This window comes from Xenopus laevis, chromosome 1L, assembly GCF_017654675.1.
Source record: "Xenopus laevis strain J_2021 chromosome 1L, Xenopus_laevis_v10.1, whole genome shotgun sequence".
NCBI classification, from domain to species: Eukaryota; Metazoa; Chordata; class Amphibia; order Anura; family Pipidae; genus Xenopus; species Xenopus laevis.
This window is the reverse complement of record NC_054371.1, coordinates 190,571,704-190,585,478: the sequence shown is the minus strand read 5'-3', so window position 1 is coordinate 190,585,478 and position 13,775 is coordinate 190,571,704. Positions and strand designations below refer to the sequence as shown.

General features: G+C 37.4%; 1 protein-coding gene across 12 annotated transcripts in view; it reads left to right on the top strand.

The window, feature by feature from the left end:
- The window catches only part of ppip5k2.L (diphosphoinositol pentakisphosphate kinase 2 L homeolog), a 69,474-nt gene extending 61,160 nt beyond the window's left edge, over positions 1-8,314 (top strand). For all 12 annotated transcript variants that reach the window (XM_018248286.2, XM_041568385.1, XM_018248301.2 and 9 more), the window contains 3 exons: positions 3,339-3,485; positions 6,696-6,821; positions 7,896-8,314. In XM_018248286.2, the coding sequence (XP_018103775.1) occupies positions 3,339-3,485; positions 6,696-6,821; positions 7,896-7,981 (359 nt within the window). In that variant the 3' untranslated portion in view covers positions 7,982-8,314. The remainder of the gene's footprint in view (positions 1-3,338; positions 3,486-6,695; positions 6,822-7,895) is intronic.
- The last annotated feature ends 5,461 nt before the right edge of the window (positions 8,315-13,775 follow it).

The following is a 13,775-nucleotide window of genomic DNA, read 5'->3' as shown; positions in this document are numbered from 1 at the left end:
ACTGTTTTGAATTACATTATTGTAAGGCAAGTCCTTAAACACATACAGTTTATCAAAGAGAAGAGCCATCATATTTTTCAGCACTGTATTTATACTGTAAAATAAATAGGTATAAACATTGAACATGCAGATTACATAAAAAACAATAACCAATACAAGAGGTAAAGAGGGCCCTGGAGCCTTATTTTTTCAAAAAATACTTTATTTTTCTATTTTTAAGCTCTCACAGTAGCATGTATTGAAAGTGGTATGGTTTGAACTTGACAAGCGGATATAAGGCACTGGGCACCTGGTGGGTGATTGGAAAACCACTAGACATGGTGTGTGATATTAGATTAAAAAGAACAGCTGTAGCAAAAAATATTGGTACCTTTGCACTTTTTCAAATAACCCACCAGTTCCGCCATAAATAACAGTAAAAACGCAAAAAGCTGCTAAAATGAATAAATCTTTTGGTACACAGAAGATTTGAAAAGCAATTGCTACATTTTGCTTTGCTTCCTCAAAGATATCCTAAAATTTTCTGGACACAATTTATGGCACCTGCTAGAAGTTGTAGGAAATGTTTGGATTTCAAGTAGGATATTCTTCTTTACTTTGTTAGTGAACACAACTGTGATGAGTTGGCAGTTCCTACAAAAATTATGCATTCAACCATTTGAATTGTGTGTACCATACTCAACATGGAGGGGAAAAAAAGTAAACTAAGAGTAATGGAGGTGAGACCACAAACTGTAAAAACGCTTGGCTACAAGTCCATCTCCAGAGATCTGAGAATGTTCCTGCATCTACTGTATGCAATATTGTCAAGATGTCATTTCTTTGTAACTTGTCTCCCTGAACATGGATATAAGAGAAAAATCAAAGATTTCAGAAAACTATTGTTCAGATTGAATTGAAAGAGCCTCAATCAGCTTCAGAAACAAAGTGAAAGAGTTTGAACTCATCGCACCATCCATCGTCAACTCAATGAAAAGGAGGCTTTATGGTAGAGAACCCATGAAGAAGTCTCTGTTGACAGAGAAAAGTATGCAAGCCCAAATGGAGTTCCGAAAATGCACCTGAGCAAGGCAAATTTTTCCATGAAAATGTTCTGTAGGAAGATAAGTTGAAACGTAGCTTTTTAGTAAAGCACAACAAGCCACCCCTCAAGTCAAAGAGGAGGTTTGCTGATGTTTTGCAGTTCCTTTACTGCCTTTGGAACTTGGTGCTTTATAGAGTATTAGAGTTTTAAGTCATCTTGGAGGACAATATTGAACCCAGTGTCAGAAAGCTTGGTCTCCATTGCATATCAAGTGTCTTCCAGCAGGGCAGTTACTGAAATAACACTTCAAAAAGCACCCAGGAATGGTAAAGTCCTGATACAGATCCTGATCTGAAAGCTGCTGGGTAAATGCATCATTCAACGCTGGGAGAACTCAAGCCATTTTGAAAACCTGCCAGAGAGAAGTAGCCAGAGAAGTGTTTATGGGTATAAGAAGTGCTTGGTTTCAGTTATTTCTAAAGGGTATGCTTCCAAATATTAAGTCAATAGTTTTTTTTTTTTTTCATTCAATTGTTTTGGTCTGAAAGGATATGTCTGGCAGCTATGTCAGGTTCTAAATAAAATTACATTTAGTAATCTTAAAAATAAAAATAGATTGCTACAATTCCTTGTTTTAATATAAATTTAAATGTATTTTCGTCAGTCAATCCATTTTTGAGAAATGTGTCTGTTATTTGAAAAAGTGCAAAAGAGCCCATATTTTTGGCAATGACTGCATGTAGAGTTTAAAACACTATACAGATACAATGAAACAGGAATTGAACGAAAACATAAAATGTGAAAGACATGAGTCTACCGTGCAATAAAAGAATGTCAGGTGCTTTGAAAAGAAGATGGCAGAAGACCAGCTGGACAAAGTTGAAGTAAGGATGCTAGAGTCTGACCAGCAATGCTGACATTCATTTTTTCCTTATCAGTTTAGTCTATAAACAATATAGAGTTGTGGCTTGACACTCCCATACCTTTTACATTTTTCTCCCATGTTTTTCTTTTTGCTCATTTTAATGTATGTGCCATTGCTTTTTTCCAATTTCATAATTCACAAATAGTTGCTAATATTCTAAAGATGCTGCTGAGAAATTAATCAACTAATGAAGCAAATTGTAACCGCTAAGAATCTACCCCTGGATTACTGAGCTGCCAGACTCAAACACCAGAAGCAGGAACATTTCAATTAAAATTTTGGAAAAACAGCAAAAAAAATAAAAGATGGAAAGCAATTGAATATAAAAAACGTTATTTATAAACAACCTTTAACAACTAGAACATGGCATGCGTTGATATAAACTTCCCATTTAGTGCATATCCACAGACTGATAATATCCAGTATGTTGTAGGTTTGCATGCATGTGATTTGTGATACATCATTTGATTGTTTTAGCAGAGGCAGTTCTCAGTATTGACTATGGCAGGGTATTTTCTGGCGTTTTGTAGCCATGACAAAATGCTGAGCGGCATATAGCGCCATGTTTCATTGTCCTTAGAGTCATGTAATCTCTGTACCACTGCCGGTTATAATCTTAATGATAGCTTTGACCTGTTGCGTTCACCACCGAAATATTAAATAAATTTTTAGAATAAAATCAGGTTTTCAAAATCATGGAATTAAATAGGTGACGGTGCATGACAATTTTCTTTTATATAATGGTTACTTTAAATGTTCAGATGACAACATGCATGCTTCAACAGCCTTCACATCATAATTATGGCTAATTATAGCCCAACCGCTGATCCAACCAATGCTGCTTTTAATTTTATTCGTAATTTTGCTATATAATAAGGTTTCCTTAATTTATGGTTACATTTGTTTTTCTATTGCACTTTCCCTGTTTACTTTGTATTTCACTTCACTAACCCGCCTTATCCCTGAACTGATGCTGCTAGGCGTGCTTGTGCAATCACAAATGTCACAACATGATTGTATCTAGCACCAACATACAGTATAGAAATTCCAACATGCAGTCTAGAAAATAAAGACAAGATGGCAACAAAAGTATTCTCTTTCGTTGCTTAGAAGGCACAATAAACATGCAATGCCACATTATTTTTCTCTGGCTGGCGAAAGGGATTGGAAAAAGGGTATCTCCTTTATCGGAAATAGAGACACATTGCTGCTGAATGCAATTTAAGTGTTCGTGTTAGCAGGTCTGTACTTCAGCAGACATCTCTAAAATTTTTAATGTTATGGCAGAATGACTGATCTCATCAGCCATCAAAATGCTGTTCTGCCCTTGTGTCTTGTGATTCTTCTCATATAGCTAATTCAGTTACAATATGGATGTCTGTTTTTCAGGATTTGAGCTGTACTCCATGGTGCCTTCCATATGTCCCTTAGAAACTCTTCACAACTCCTTGTCCTTAAAACAAGTGGACGAATTCCTCTCTGCTGTTGCAGCTCCCTCGAGCGACTACCAGATGGACACGCCTACTGCTTCTCCTTGTAGGGCTGCTTTTATATTTAATGCTTTGTGCCGTATCATTTTGTGTTTGTAATGATTTTAGCCTTGTATTCCCATATGTGCCATAGGATTGATGTAAACTCTGCACTGGAACTTAAGGTCTATAAACTTCTTTTTTTTCGTTAACATTTTTTTTCCTGCAGTGACGAAGCATCTTCCAGAAATGGCAGGTTCTGTGTTTCAGTCCACTTAAAATGGTCAATGGAAAAGATTTAAAACTGCACAACATTCATATGGGCTGATTGCAACGTCAATGACATATTGCATGTTATCCAGAATTAGCGGAGACATTAAGTGTTGCATGTATCCATTACACAGGGTATAGGCCACGATATCTGCTTGCATGGCTGTCTGGATGTTCTAGATCAGGGGTCCCCAACCTTTTTTAACCGTGAGCCACATTCAGATGTAAAAAGAGTTGGGGAGCAACACAAGAATGAATACGTCCCTTGGGGTGCCAAATAACAGCTATAATTGCCTATTTGGTACCCCCTATGGCACTATACTTGGTTTTTATGCAATTAAAACTTGCCTCCAAGCCTAGAATTAAAAAATAAGCACCTGCTTTGAGGCCACTGAGAGCAACATCCAAAGGGTTGGAGAGCAACATGTTGCTCATGAGCTACTGGTTGGGGATCCCTGTTCTAGATTGAAAATCAAACAAAAAAGTAATAATATTTATTATTTAAATCACTGAAAAAAGCCACTGTTGTTATAACCAGCCACAAATGTGTTCTTCATGGCTGCTACTTTAAGCATCACTTTAATCTGGTGTTGCTTCTTAGTCTTCTGAAAGACTCAAAGTTCAGTTGAATGAATAATAGTCCCAATTAATAGTTATATCAACCATCTATGACACCATGGATTCTAGAAGGATTTGATTTGATTAAATGATGGCTTGTCCATTCATTTATTGTCACCAGTCACATACTTGCCCACAGTGGTGGGATTCTGTGCTTCAAGCACTTCCCTTTACTGTTATTTGACATTGAAGAGGATAATCGGAAATAAACGCTTTCTCCTATATATTTTCCAACTTTAGACGTTGGTGGCAGTGCATGTGATCATCATTAAGCAACGGTCATATAGATCACCTATTTATGTAAGCTTTTTTCTATCTAGTATCTTTCTGTTGCATTGGACAACTGGTCCATGTGATTTTCATATATGTTAGGTTTGTCTTTTTTACTAATAGAGAGAATATTTCTTTTTTTACACAGCTTTTCTTTAACAGACTACCTTTATTATTATTATGTATGCCATTGGTTCTGTACAGATCAGTTCTTTTCTATGTACTATAGACCTATGCTGTAATTTTTAATTATCTTTTATAGTAATGTTATAAAAGTGATATTGGGCACTTGTAATCTGTCCTACAGTGCCTTGCATAAGTATTCACTCCTTTGGATTTTTCCATATTGTATTGTGTTAAAATCTTGAATCAGATTGGATTTAATTGGTATTTTTACCATTTCCATTACACACCATACTTAAAAGTTCGTGACAAAAGTTACTTTAAGAACAGCAGACCTTTTGGTTGCAAATGTATTGTCTCCAACGCAATACTGAGCAGAGCCACCTTTGGCTGCAATCACAGCTGAAAGACTTTTAGTTAGTCACTATAAGCATTGCACATGTGGATACTGCTATATTTGACCATCCTCTGTCAGGTAGGTTGGTGATTGTTGGTGAGCAGCAGTATAAGTCTCAATCAGATTGAAGTCTGGACTTGGATGCATTTATGCTCTTGGCTTTAGACCATTCCAGTGTGGTGTGTTTAAGGCTTAATTCCCTACTGAAAGATGAACCTCCATACAGTCTCTAGTCCAGGGGTCCCCAACCTTTTTTACCCGTGAGCCACATTCAAATGTAAAAAGAGTTGGGGAGCAACACAAGCATGAAAAAAGTCCATTGATGTGCCAAATAAGGGCTTTGATTGGCTATTTGGTAGACCCTATGTGGACTGATAGCCTACAGGAGGCTCTTTTTGGCACTATACTTAGTTTTTATGCAATTAAAACTTGATTCCAAGCTTAGAATTCAAAAATAAGCACCTGCTTTGAGGACACTGACAGCAACATCCAAGGGGTTGGAGAGCAACATATTGTTCACAGGCTACTGGTTGGGGATCACTGCCTAGTCTCTTGCAGAATGAAACTGCTTTTGTTTTCTAGAATTGCCCAGTATATGTTGACATCCAGTTTGCCAGCAGTACTGACCAGTTTCATAACCCCTGCCATCTCCATGTACCTTTTATGTTTCTCTGTAGGAATGATCAATGTTGGCTTTCTATCAAACATAGTGGTTTTCTCTCATGCCAAACCAGAAAAACCTTCTCCATATTCCTTTTGACAAACATCTAATGTGCTTTGTGGAGTGTCCAGCTTCTCTTTGCTCATAAACAATTTCTCCCCTCTCAGCTTTTGATCTCTTCAGCCCACTGGTATCTTAATTGCTTCTCTGACTAATGCCTTCCTTACTCAGTCACTGAGTTTGACCTCTTCTCTTGGTTTTGCTTTGTTCTTTCCATTGTTTTAATGGGTTTAACATTGTTCTGGCAAATGTTGTTTTTTTAATAATGGAAGTCTGATTGGGTATTCTCCAGATCTTATTTTGATCCTTCTTCATGTTTATTTTAGATATATATTCAAACTATGGAGCCTTCCAGAAACTGGTGTATTATGTTACTTTTTGAGATCACTTTTTTTGTGTAGATTGATGACATAAAATCAATTTTAATTCCATATTGGTATAGCACAAAATGTGGGGAAAAATCCAAGTTGGTGAATACTTTATACGAAGCATTACATGACAAACAAGCTGGAATAATGAGCACATATTGCTAGGAGCATTTGATACAATGTAGGTAAATGTTAGTGTTTACAACAGGCTTAATCTGACCACGTGTTGTGATCCAAACAGCAATCTGCAGTTTGTCATTGAATTCATTAGTTAGAAAATCCAACGTAGTGTGGCACTTGTGGTAGGTTACTAAGGGCAAAACTGCATTGTGGAAATACTGCTGATGGGCAAATTCCATAACCCGCATGGTCTTTTTGGCCAAGTAACTGAATTGCTCATAAATTCTCATGTTTAGCTACCTTCAGATTTAAGGTGTTTCCCCACTATACTATGCTATCTGTTTTATGCTATTGTCAGATATTCTAACATATTTGATATAATCCTTGCAGCCACTCCTGGATTCTACACTTATGTTGGTGGCCGGAAAATATCCTTGAATACCTACACCCCAACAAAAATTCTTCCGCCACTGTTTCCCGTCTCTACAGATGTCGAAATGTCAGATTCTGTGTTTCGTAAGTAAAAATACCCATCATGGTTATTAAAAATACTTATTTTTCAGAATACGCTTGGTCAGTTTTTATTGGTGTTATGCCCCATTTTTTACAATATTTAGAATTCAAGTGCTCTGCATTGCTACTAGCACTTTATAGCCCACCATGTTGAAATGTAGGTGGTTGTATTGACTGATATAAGTATAATTAAATTGAGTCTTTTGAAGGTTTCCGTTGGCTTACATGTACTGCAACAATATGGGTCTCAAATATCAATCCTTGTTGAGAAAACTATAGATGACTGTCTGTTATGCCTCCCCTCTCATGACTATTTAAAGGGACTCAATCACAGGCACCAGCAGAATTCTTCACTGAAATCTGTTTTTCGGAAAGAGCAAACAGATTTTTTTATATTTAATTTTTAAATTTGACATGGGGCTAGACATGTTAGTTTTCCAGGTGCCCTGAGTCATGTGACTTGTGCTCTTATAAACTTAAGTCACTCTTTACTGCTGCACTGCAATTTGAAGTCATAGCAACCCTCTTCCCCAGCAGCCCATCAGAAGAACGATGGGAATGTAACAAGATAACAGCTCCCTGGTACATATGAGAATAGCAGTCAATATTAAAAATCCAAGTCCCACTGTGACACCTCCAGTTACATTGAGTAGAAGAAACAATAGCTTATCTGAAAACAGTTCCATCCTTTAGTGCTGGCTCTTTCTGAAAGCAAAATGACCTAAGATGGCTTCCTACACACCAATATTACATAGTATAGACATGTCATTTAGAAATAAAAACTACATTATAAAAATCATGATAGAATCCCTTTAACAGTTTAGTCGCTTTTGTCTCACTATACTTAATCATCATTACTTCTCTTCATTCCCTCACAAGTCCATGTTTTGGGTAGAAGATTGGGGTGTATGTGATACCTTCAAAGGCTAATAGGAATTATTTGTAGAAGATCTGTTCAGTTCTTTTCCTCGGGTTATATTTTTCAGGAAAGCTTGCAAAATAATGCAGGTTTTCTTTAGAAAATCAATTTGTTATTTTTATTGTATGTGTCTTATTAACTATGCTGTCTCTTCATAGAGAGCTGCAGCTCAACAAGTATGGTGCCGGGTCTGGCTGGTTCTGCTGATAATACAGAAAGAAATCATCAGGCACAAGATGATTAAAGACCACTGTGCCCAACCAAACCAAATCCATGTTACAGGGCTAGATGGCTGTTACAGGGCTAGAACTGTTGGATAATGGAAAATACGTGTTTTCCATAGGTATCATTGTTGCAGTTTTTTATTCTATATATATATATATATATATATATATGCTGCTTATTGATTTGTATATACAGATAAAATTATTATTTGTTTACATTGTAAATAACCTGCAATTATGTCAAGAGATGCAAATACATGCCAATACATTGCTATTACTGAACATTTTTAATCTGCGATGGAGAAATTGTAACATTTTCCACATCAACAATAAAATATTTTATTGTATATTAAGCCACATTTTATCATGCTTGTGAGATATGTTCTGATTTTGAATACACCCAACATGCAGTAACCAATGAGTAGCTTTTTATATTCTGTAGTATTAATATAGATCTGATGTGTCCAAGGTGTATGTGGGTCGGCGGTTTTGCGGGTTTCCGGCTTACAATGACAGCATTCTTATTCTTGATGGTCAGTGAGTCCGGGTTGCAGAGAAAGTACTTGTGGGTTGGGTAGCGTGTCTAAGCTGGTAAGGGTGCGGATTGCGGGTTCCAAAAAATGGACCCGCGCAGGACTCTACCCTTACTGAAAAATGAAATAATTCAGTAAAAGCCAGTTTAATAAGGTTAACAGCCGATCTCATCCTGTAGTTTAAAGCAGGTGAAGAATCCACTCTTTCGACAAAAGTTAGCCCCTTCCTGGCCTGCACCCGATCCATCGTGTTTTCTGTAGGTGCGGGCACACATGGGGGATTTTGGCACAGAAATGCAGGAGGTTGCATCATGGCATCAAAATCCACTCCATGGCACCTCTTCTTCTCCCGCCAGATATATTCTCATGAAAACCGGTGGCAGAGGTGGGGGGTATAGGGTGCAGGTCGCAGGTGGAAGTGACATGAGAATGCACGTTAGGTTGTGATGTCTCTTCCACTGATGTACTGTACATGAATACAGCCCTGTCTGGGTGCAGGATACTCCCAAGAATGGACCAATTCTCATCAGGAGTGGTTTCTTTGTCCTGCGTTTATCTTCAGGCTGAGATCTGCTACATGTGGCATAAGCCTATCAGACCTGGAGGAGAACTTCTTGCTGCAGTACAGTTGCCCAGAACCACCAATTAGAGCAACAAAAAACTTTGAATGTTCTTATAGGCAGTGTCTGACTGGGCCACTGGGATACCAGGGAAACTCCCAATGAGCCCAGGTGTCAGTGGGCCTCCATAATTCTCTATGGGATAAAATGCTGCTTAATGAAAGACTATAGGAAGTAGATATAAAAGACTAGGAGAATAAAGAGGTTGAGTGAGTAGAGGAGGAATAATAGTTTAGAAAGTGGGCCCAAGGTCTAAGGTTTTCTGGTGGGCCCCTGGTATCCCAGTCCAACACTGCTCTTAGGTAAAGCAGGGGTTGTAGTAAATTGCATGGCTCTATTTTTTACTCTTTTTCTTCTTCTAATTGTATTTAATCATACAAAATTTGACCCAAAAGGAGATAAAAGATTTTGTAAATCTTTACTTATTTTTTTTTTATTTGCTCTTCCACCTTGTACTATATTTCCCCCCCTCCCCCAAAGTGTTTTGGGCTGATAAAATGAGTATTGAAAAATGCAATGGTGCAGGTTTTAGAAATCAATAAAAATTATAGACTGAAAAATGTTTTTTGAGAAAAATACTGCAAGTCGTTTTCCCAAGATTTCCAAGTCCTGCACTTCTGCAGATTTCGTAGGTATTTCTTTTTTTACTTTATTTACGGTATTCTTTAGAGAGAGTGCAATTGACAAACTTACAATCAATAAGAAACTAATAAGCCCCTATGGTTCAAGTCTTAACTTTTTCATGCTTGAAGTCATCTAAATGTTTACCTTTCTTCAACTACTGCTTGTACAATGAACTACAGAATCCTCTCCCCCCATTATTGCATCCTATTGGTTTAAGAACTGTTTAAAGGGGGATCTATCGCGAAAATGAACATTTAATATCCGGTTCATCTCCCTGAAATAAGACACTTTCTAAATACAGTCAATTAAAAATTCTATATCGTTTAAGAAATAATCAAGTTTATCTTCAGTATCTCACTCTTCATGCTGAGGTCTGGGTCAGATTTTGATTGACAGGTAGGTCTAATATGTCTTTTAGGGGGGCTCCCTTTCTTAGTAGAATAACTCAAATAAACAACTCCAGCACAAACAAAATGTATCAAAATAACAGACTCTGGCAAACACTCTGAACGCAGAGAAACAGGATTTACGTCAGAGCTGGTTATTTTTGAAGAGTGAGCACTTAGGTTAGGGGTGCAACCCCCCAAAAGGATGTAATAGACCGAACTGTCAATCAAAAACTGACTCCACCTACTGCATGAAGACAGAATTAAGAGAGATGGGTTGCTCAGAGGGGAGAGTAAAGATTAACTTGATTATTTTTTATAAATGGTACAGAATCTTAAATTGTATTTAGAAAGATTCTTATTTCAGCAAGATGACGCTTATATTACATTTTCGTGATAGATCGGCTTTAAGTGACCTTTTAACAACTGCCCATTTGTGTCCTGTGCCTTTGGCAGAAACTTCATGCAGCCAATCTGCTGTAAATGATGCCAATCTAATGCTTCCTTTCTGAAATGTACAGATTTTGTAGTTCCCATAAAACATCATTTCAGAAAGGTGACCTCAGATTATATGATTAGATGTTATGGTGATCTGAATGCTTGCCCAGCTAAAATGTTAGATGTTCTATCAAAGGCATTAGAGAACATTACTTGCATGTCATACCAAATGCATTAGAAAGATTTAGGTGCAATAAGGACAACTACTGAGTTGCTCATATTTGGGACATGAAGTGAATATGTAAAATCAAACTGCGGGGGGGGGGGTTCAAAGTTTTCAAGCAAGACGTGTGGATAATTCCCAAATGGCAATTCCGCTGCTGTTTTCCCAGGTGCAATGCTGTTTCATATATTTTGGTGGCCTTTTGAACTGTGTTGGAGAAAACTATGAAAGGTGCAAGATTTAGATGCCCTTTACAAATGAAACATTTCCACTCCTTTAACCATACGAGAATCAAGTAAGAGTCTAATATGTACACCAAATTACAAAAAATGAATGGTGCACAAAGAAAAAATAATAGTACTACCAAAAAAAATTAATTGAAAAATTTGAACAGGAGGACATACAGCTCACCCCAGTCCCCGGATGCAAATATACAGTGACATACCAATAGATGTGAGTTCCTCCAAAAAATAATAAGTAAAAAAATACAAAATATTTATTAGGACATATTGGGCAAAAACCTAACGTGTTTCGTGCCTGTTGGGGCACTTTCTCTGGAGTAAGGCACGAAACGCGTTAGGTTTTTGCCCAATATGTCCTAATAAATATTTTGTATTTTTTTTACTTGCGGGCTTATTATTTTTTGGAGGAACTCGCATCTATTGGTATGTCTAAAATGTACACCCCAGTGTCCGAAAAATATGGGTTACTGGGAACAATTTAGGGATCTGAAGTAAGGGCCAAGGAGAAACTGATTGGGAAACAAGCTGGGTAGATTCTTAGAATAAGGAACAACAACATCATACAGGTAAGTACCGCCCCATATCCAAAAAAATTTGTATACTTTGTAATATGTAAATAAAAAGCAAATGGGGTGGTTTTCTGAAAAATAGAATTTCAGCTGCTCAACAGTCTTCTCCTTTGTATTGTCCATTACATAAAGCACCAAATGGTTTCTATAGGGGACAGGTGTGGACTACAGGCAGGGCATTTAGTTGTAATACTTGCAGATTTAGGTTTGACATTGTCTAGTTAAAATAAGCTAAGACTTCCCTGAAAAAAGACTAAGGGCCATATTTATGATTGTGCAAGTTTTTGGGCAATTGAAACCTTGTATGAGTTTGCCAACGCACTCTGAGTTTTGAGCCCAATTCCCTCAGAAATTATTATATAAAAAAAAAAGTTCAGCAAAAAGAAATTTGCAGAGGGAATCAGGCCCCATACCCAGCACGAGTTAGCAAATGCACAACACACAAGGTTATACTTTATTCTTTATTATTTCTGGATCACAGTGGATTGAACAATCATAATTAGGGCCCTTAGTCTGCATGGCAGCATTTGTTGCTCCAAAACCTGAATATATGGTTAAGCATTAAAGGGGACCTGTCACCAAAAAATAAAAAGCTGTGTAATAAAAGTCCTTTTCAAATGAAACATGAAATACAAATTCTTTTTTCATTAAAGCGTTTATAGTTGTCATATACTCATTTAAAGATCTCAACTGTCAATCAAATATTGTTTTCAGGCAATTACTTTCACTTTCCATTCAGCACTTCCTAGATGTCACTGCTCTCCCCATATTCCCCCCCTCTCTCTTCACCATATAATTGTGTAACCAGGGCATGGGGATGGACATCGGGTCCCCCATTCTGGTGCACAAACAAGATTCTGAGATGATACAAGGCTTGTATTAACAACAGTGTCCACAAAATGGCTGCTGCCTGCTTGTTATAATTATGAATTCCCAGACAAAAAAAACAATATTCAAATAATGTATGAAGTGTAATTAAAGTTTATTTTGACTATTGCTATAAAATAGGATTTGGAATAATTGTATCGGGTGACTGGTCCCCTTTAATAGTGCTTCCCAGATGTGCGCTCCCCATTGCATCATGAACTCATATAATAAACTCTGAATTCTACTAATAATTCTATACCTTCCCCATCCAGGTTCATCTCTTTGCTGGCACTAACCACTTGCTACATATCATATGAGCTGTGCAACTCGTGCTTCTGTGTGGAAAGATGACATTAACATTTATAAACACATACATGACAAGTAAGTCTAAAACTCTTGTCTCTCTTTTTTTCGCGGCTTTATAAATAGGCTGCAGAGAGTGTTTATTCCCTACTGAGCGTTCTCACCCCTTCCTGCAGCTCCTCATATGTGAGAAATGAAACACATCTGGTCTTATTCAACTCACACTTCATCTATCTGCAGCTCGGGCTTCAACTGACCCATTTTCATCTGAATTCATTAAGTCAAGTCCCTAAACACCACAAAAGGGAAAGTTGTGCTCACTACTAAACAACTGTCATTTAGGGGAGTAGGGGAGCGATCATGAATTCCATACAAAGACACTCTATTCGATGCTATTGCTGTCTGTCTTGCTGTGTCCGTTTTTCTAATACTGATGTTTATTTTTCACCTTATGTCTTTTTGAAGCAGCTCGGGGGGGGGAGGGTCACCAACTCTGTAACTGTTCTAAATTGATACATTAGTTGATACATTTCTTTTCTTTGTCCCTGCTTAGTAGAATCCCTGAGTTTCATAAAAGGAGAACTAAACTCTAAAAATTAATATGGTTAAAAATGCAATGTTTTATATACTGAACTTATTTCACCAGCCTAAAGTTTATTTGTCAATAGCAGTAATGATCCAGGGGTCACCATCTTGGAACAGTGTCTGTGACACTCACATGCTCAGTGGGCTCTGAGCAGCTGTTGAGAAGCTAAGCTTAGGGGTCGTCACTAATTATCCAGTAGAAAATGAGGTTGGTCTGTAATATAAGCTGATGCTACAGGGCTGATTATTAAATTCTGATGCTAATTGCACTCGTTTCTGTGCTGCCATGTAGTAATTATCTGTATTAATTACTAATCAGCCTTATATTGTGACATTTCTATTCTATGTGTACTGTATATTGTGAGTGGGTCCCTAAGCTCAGTAAGTGACAGCAGCACAGAGCATGTGCAGTGAATCAGCAGAA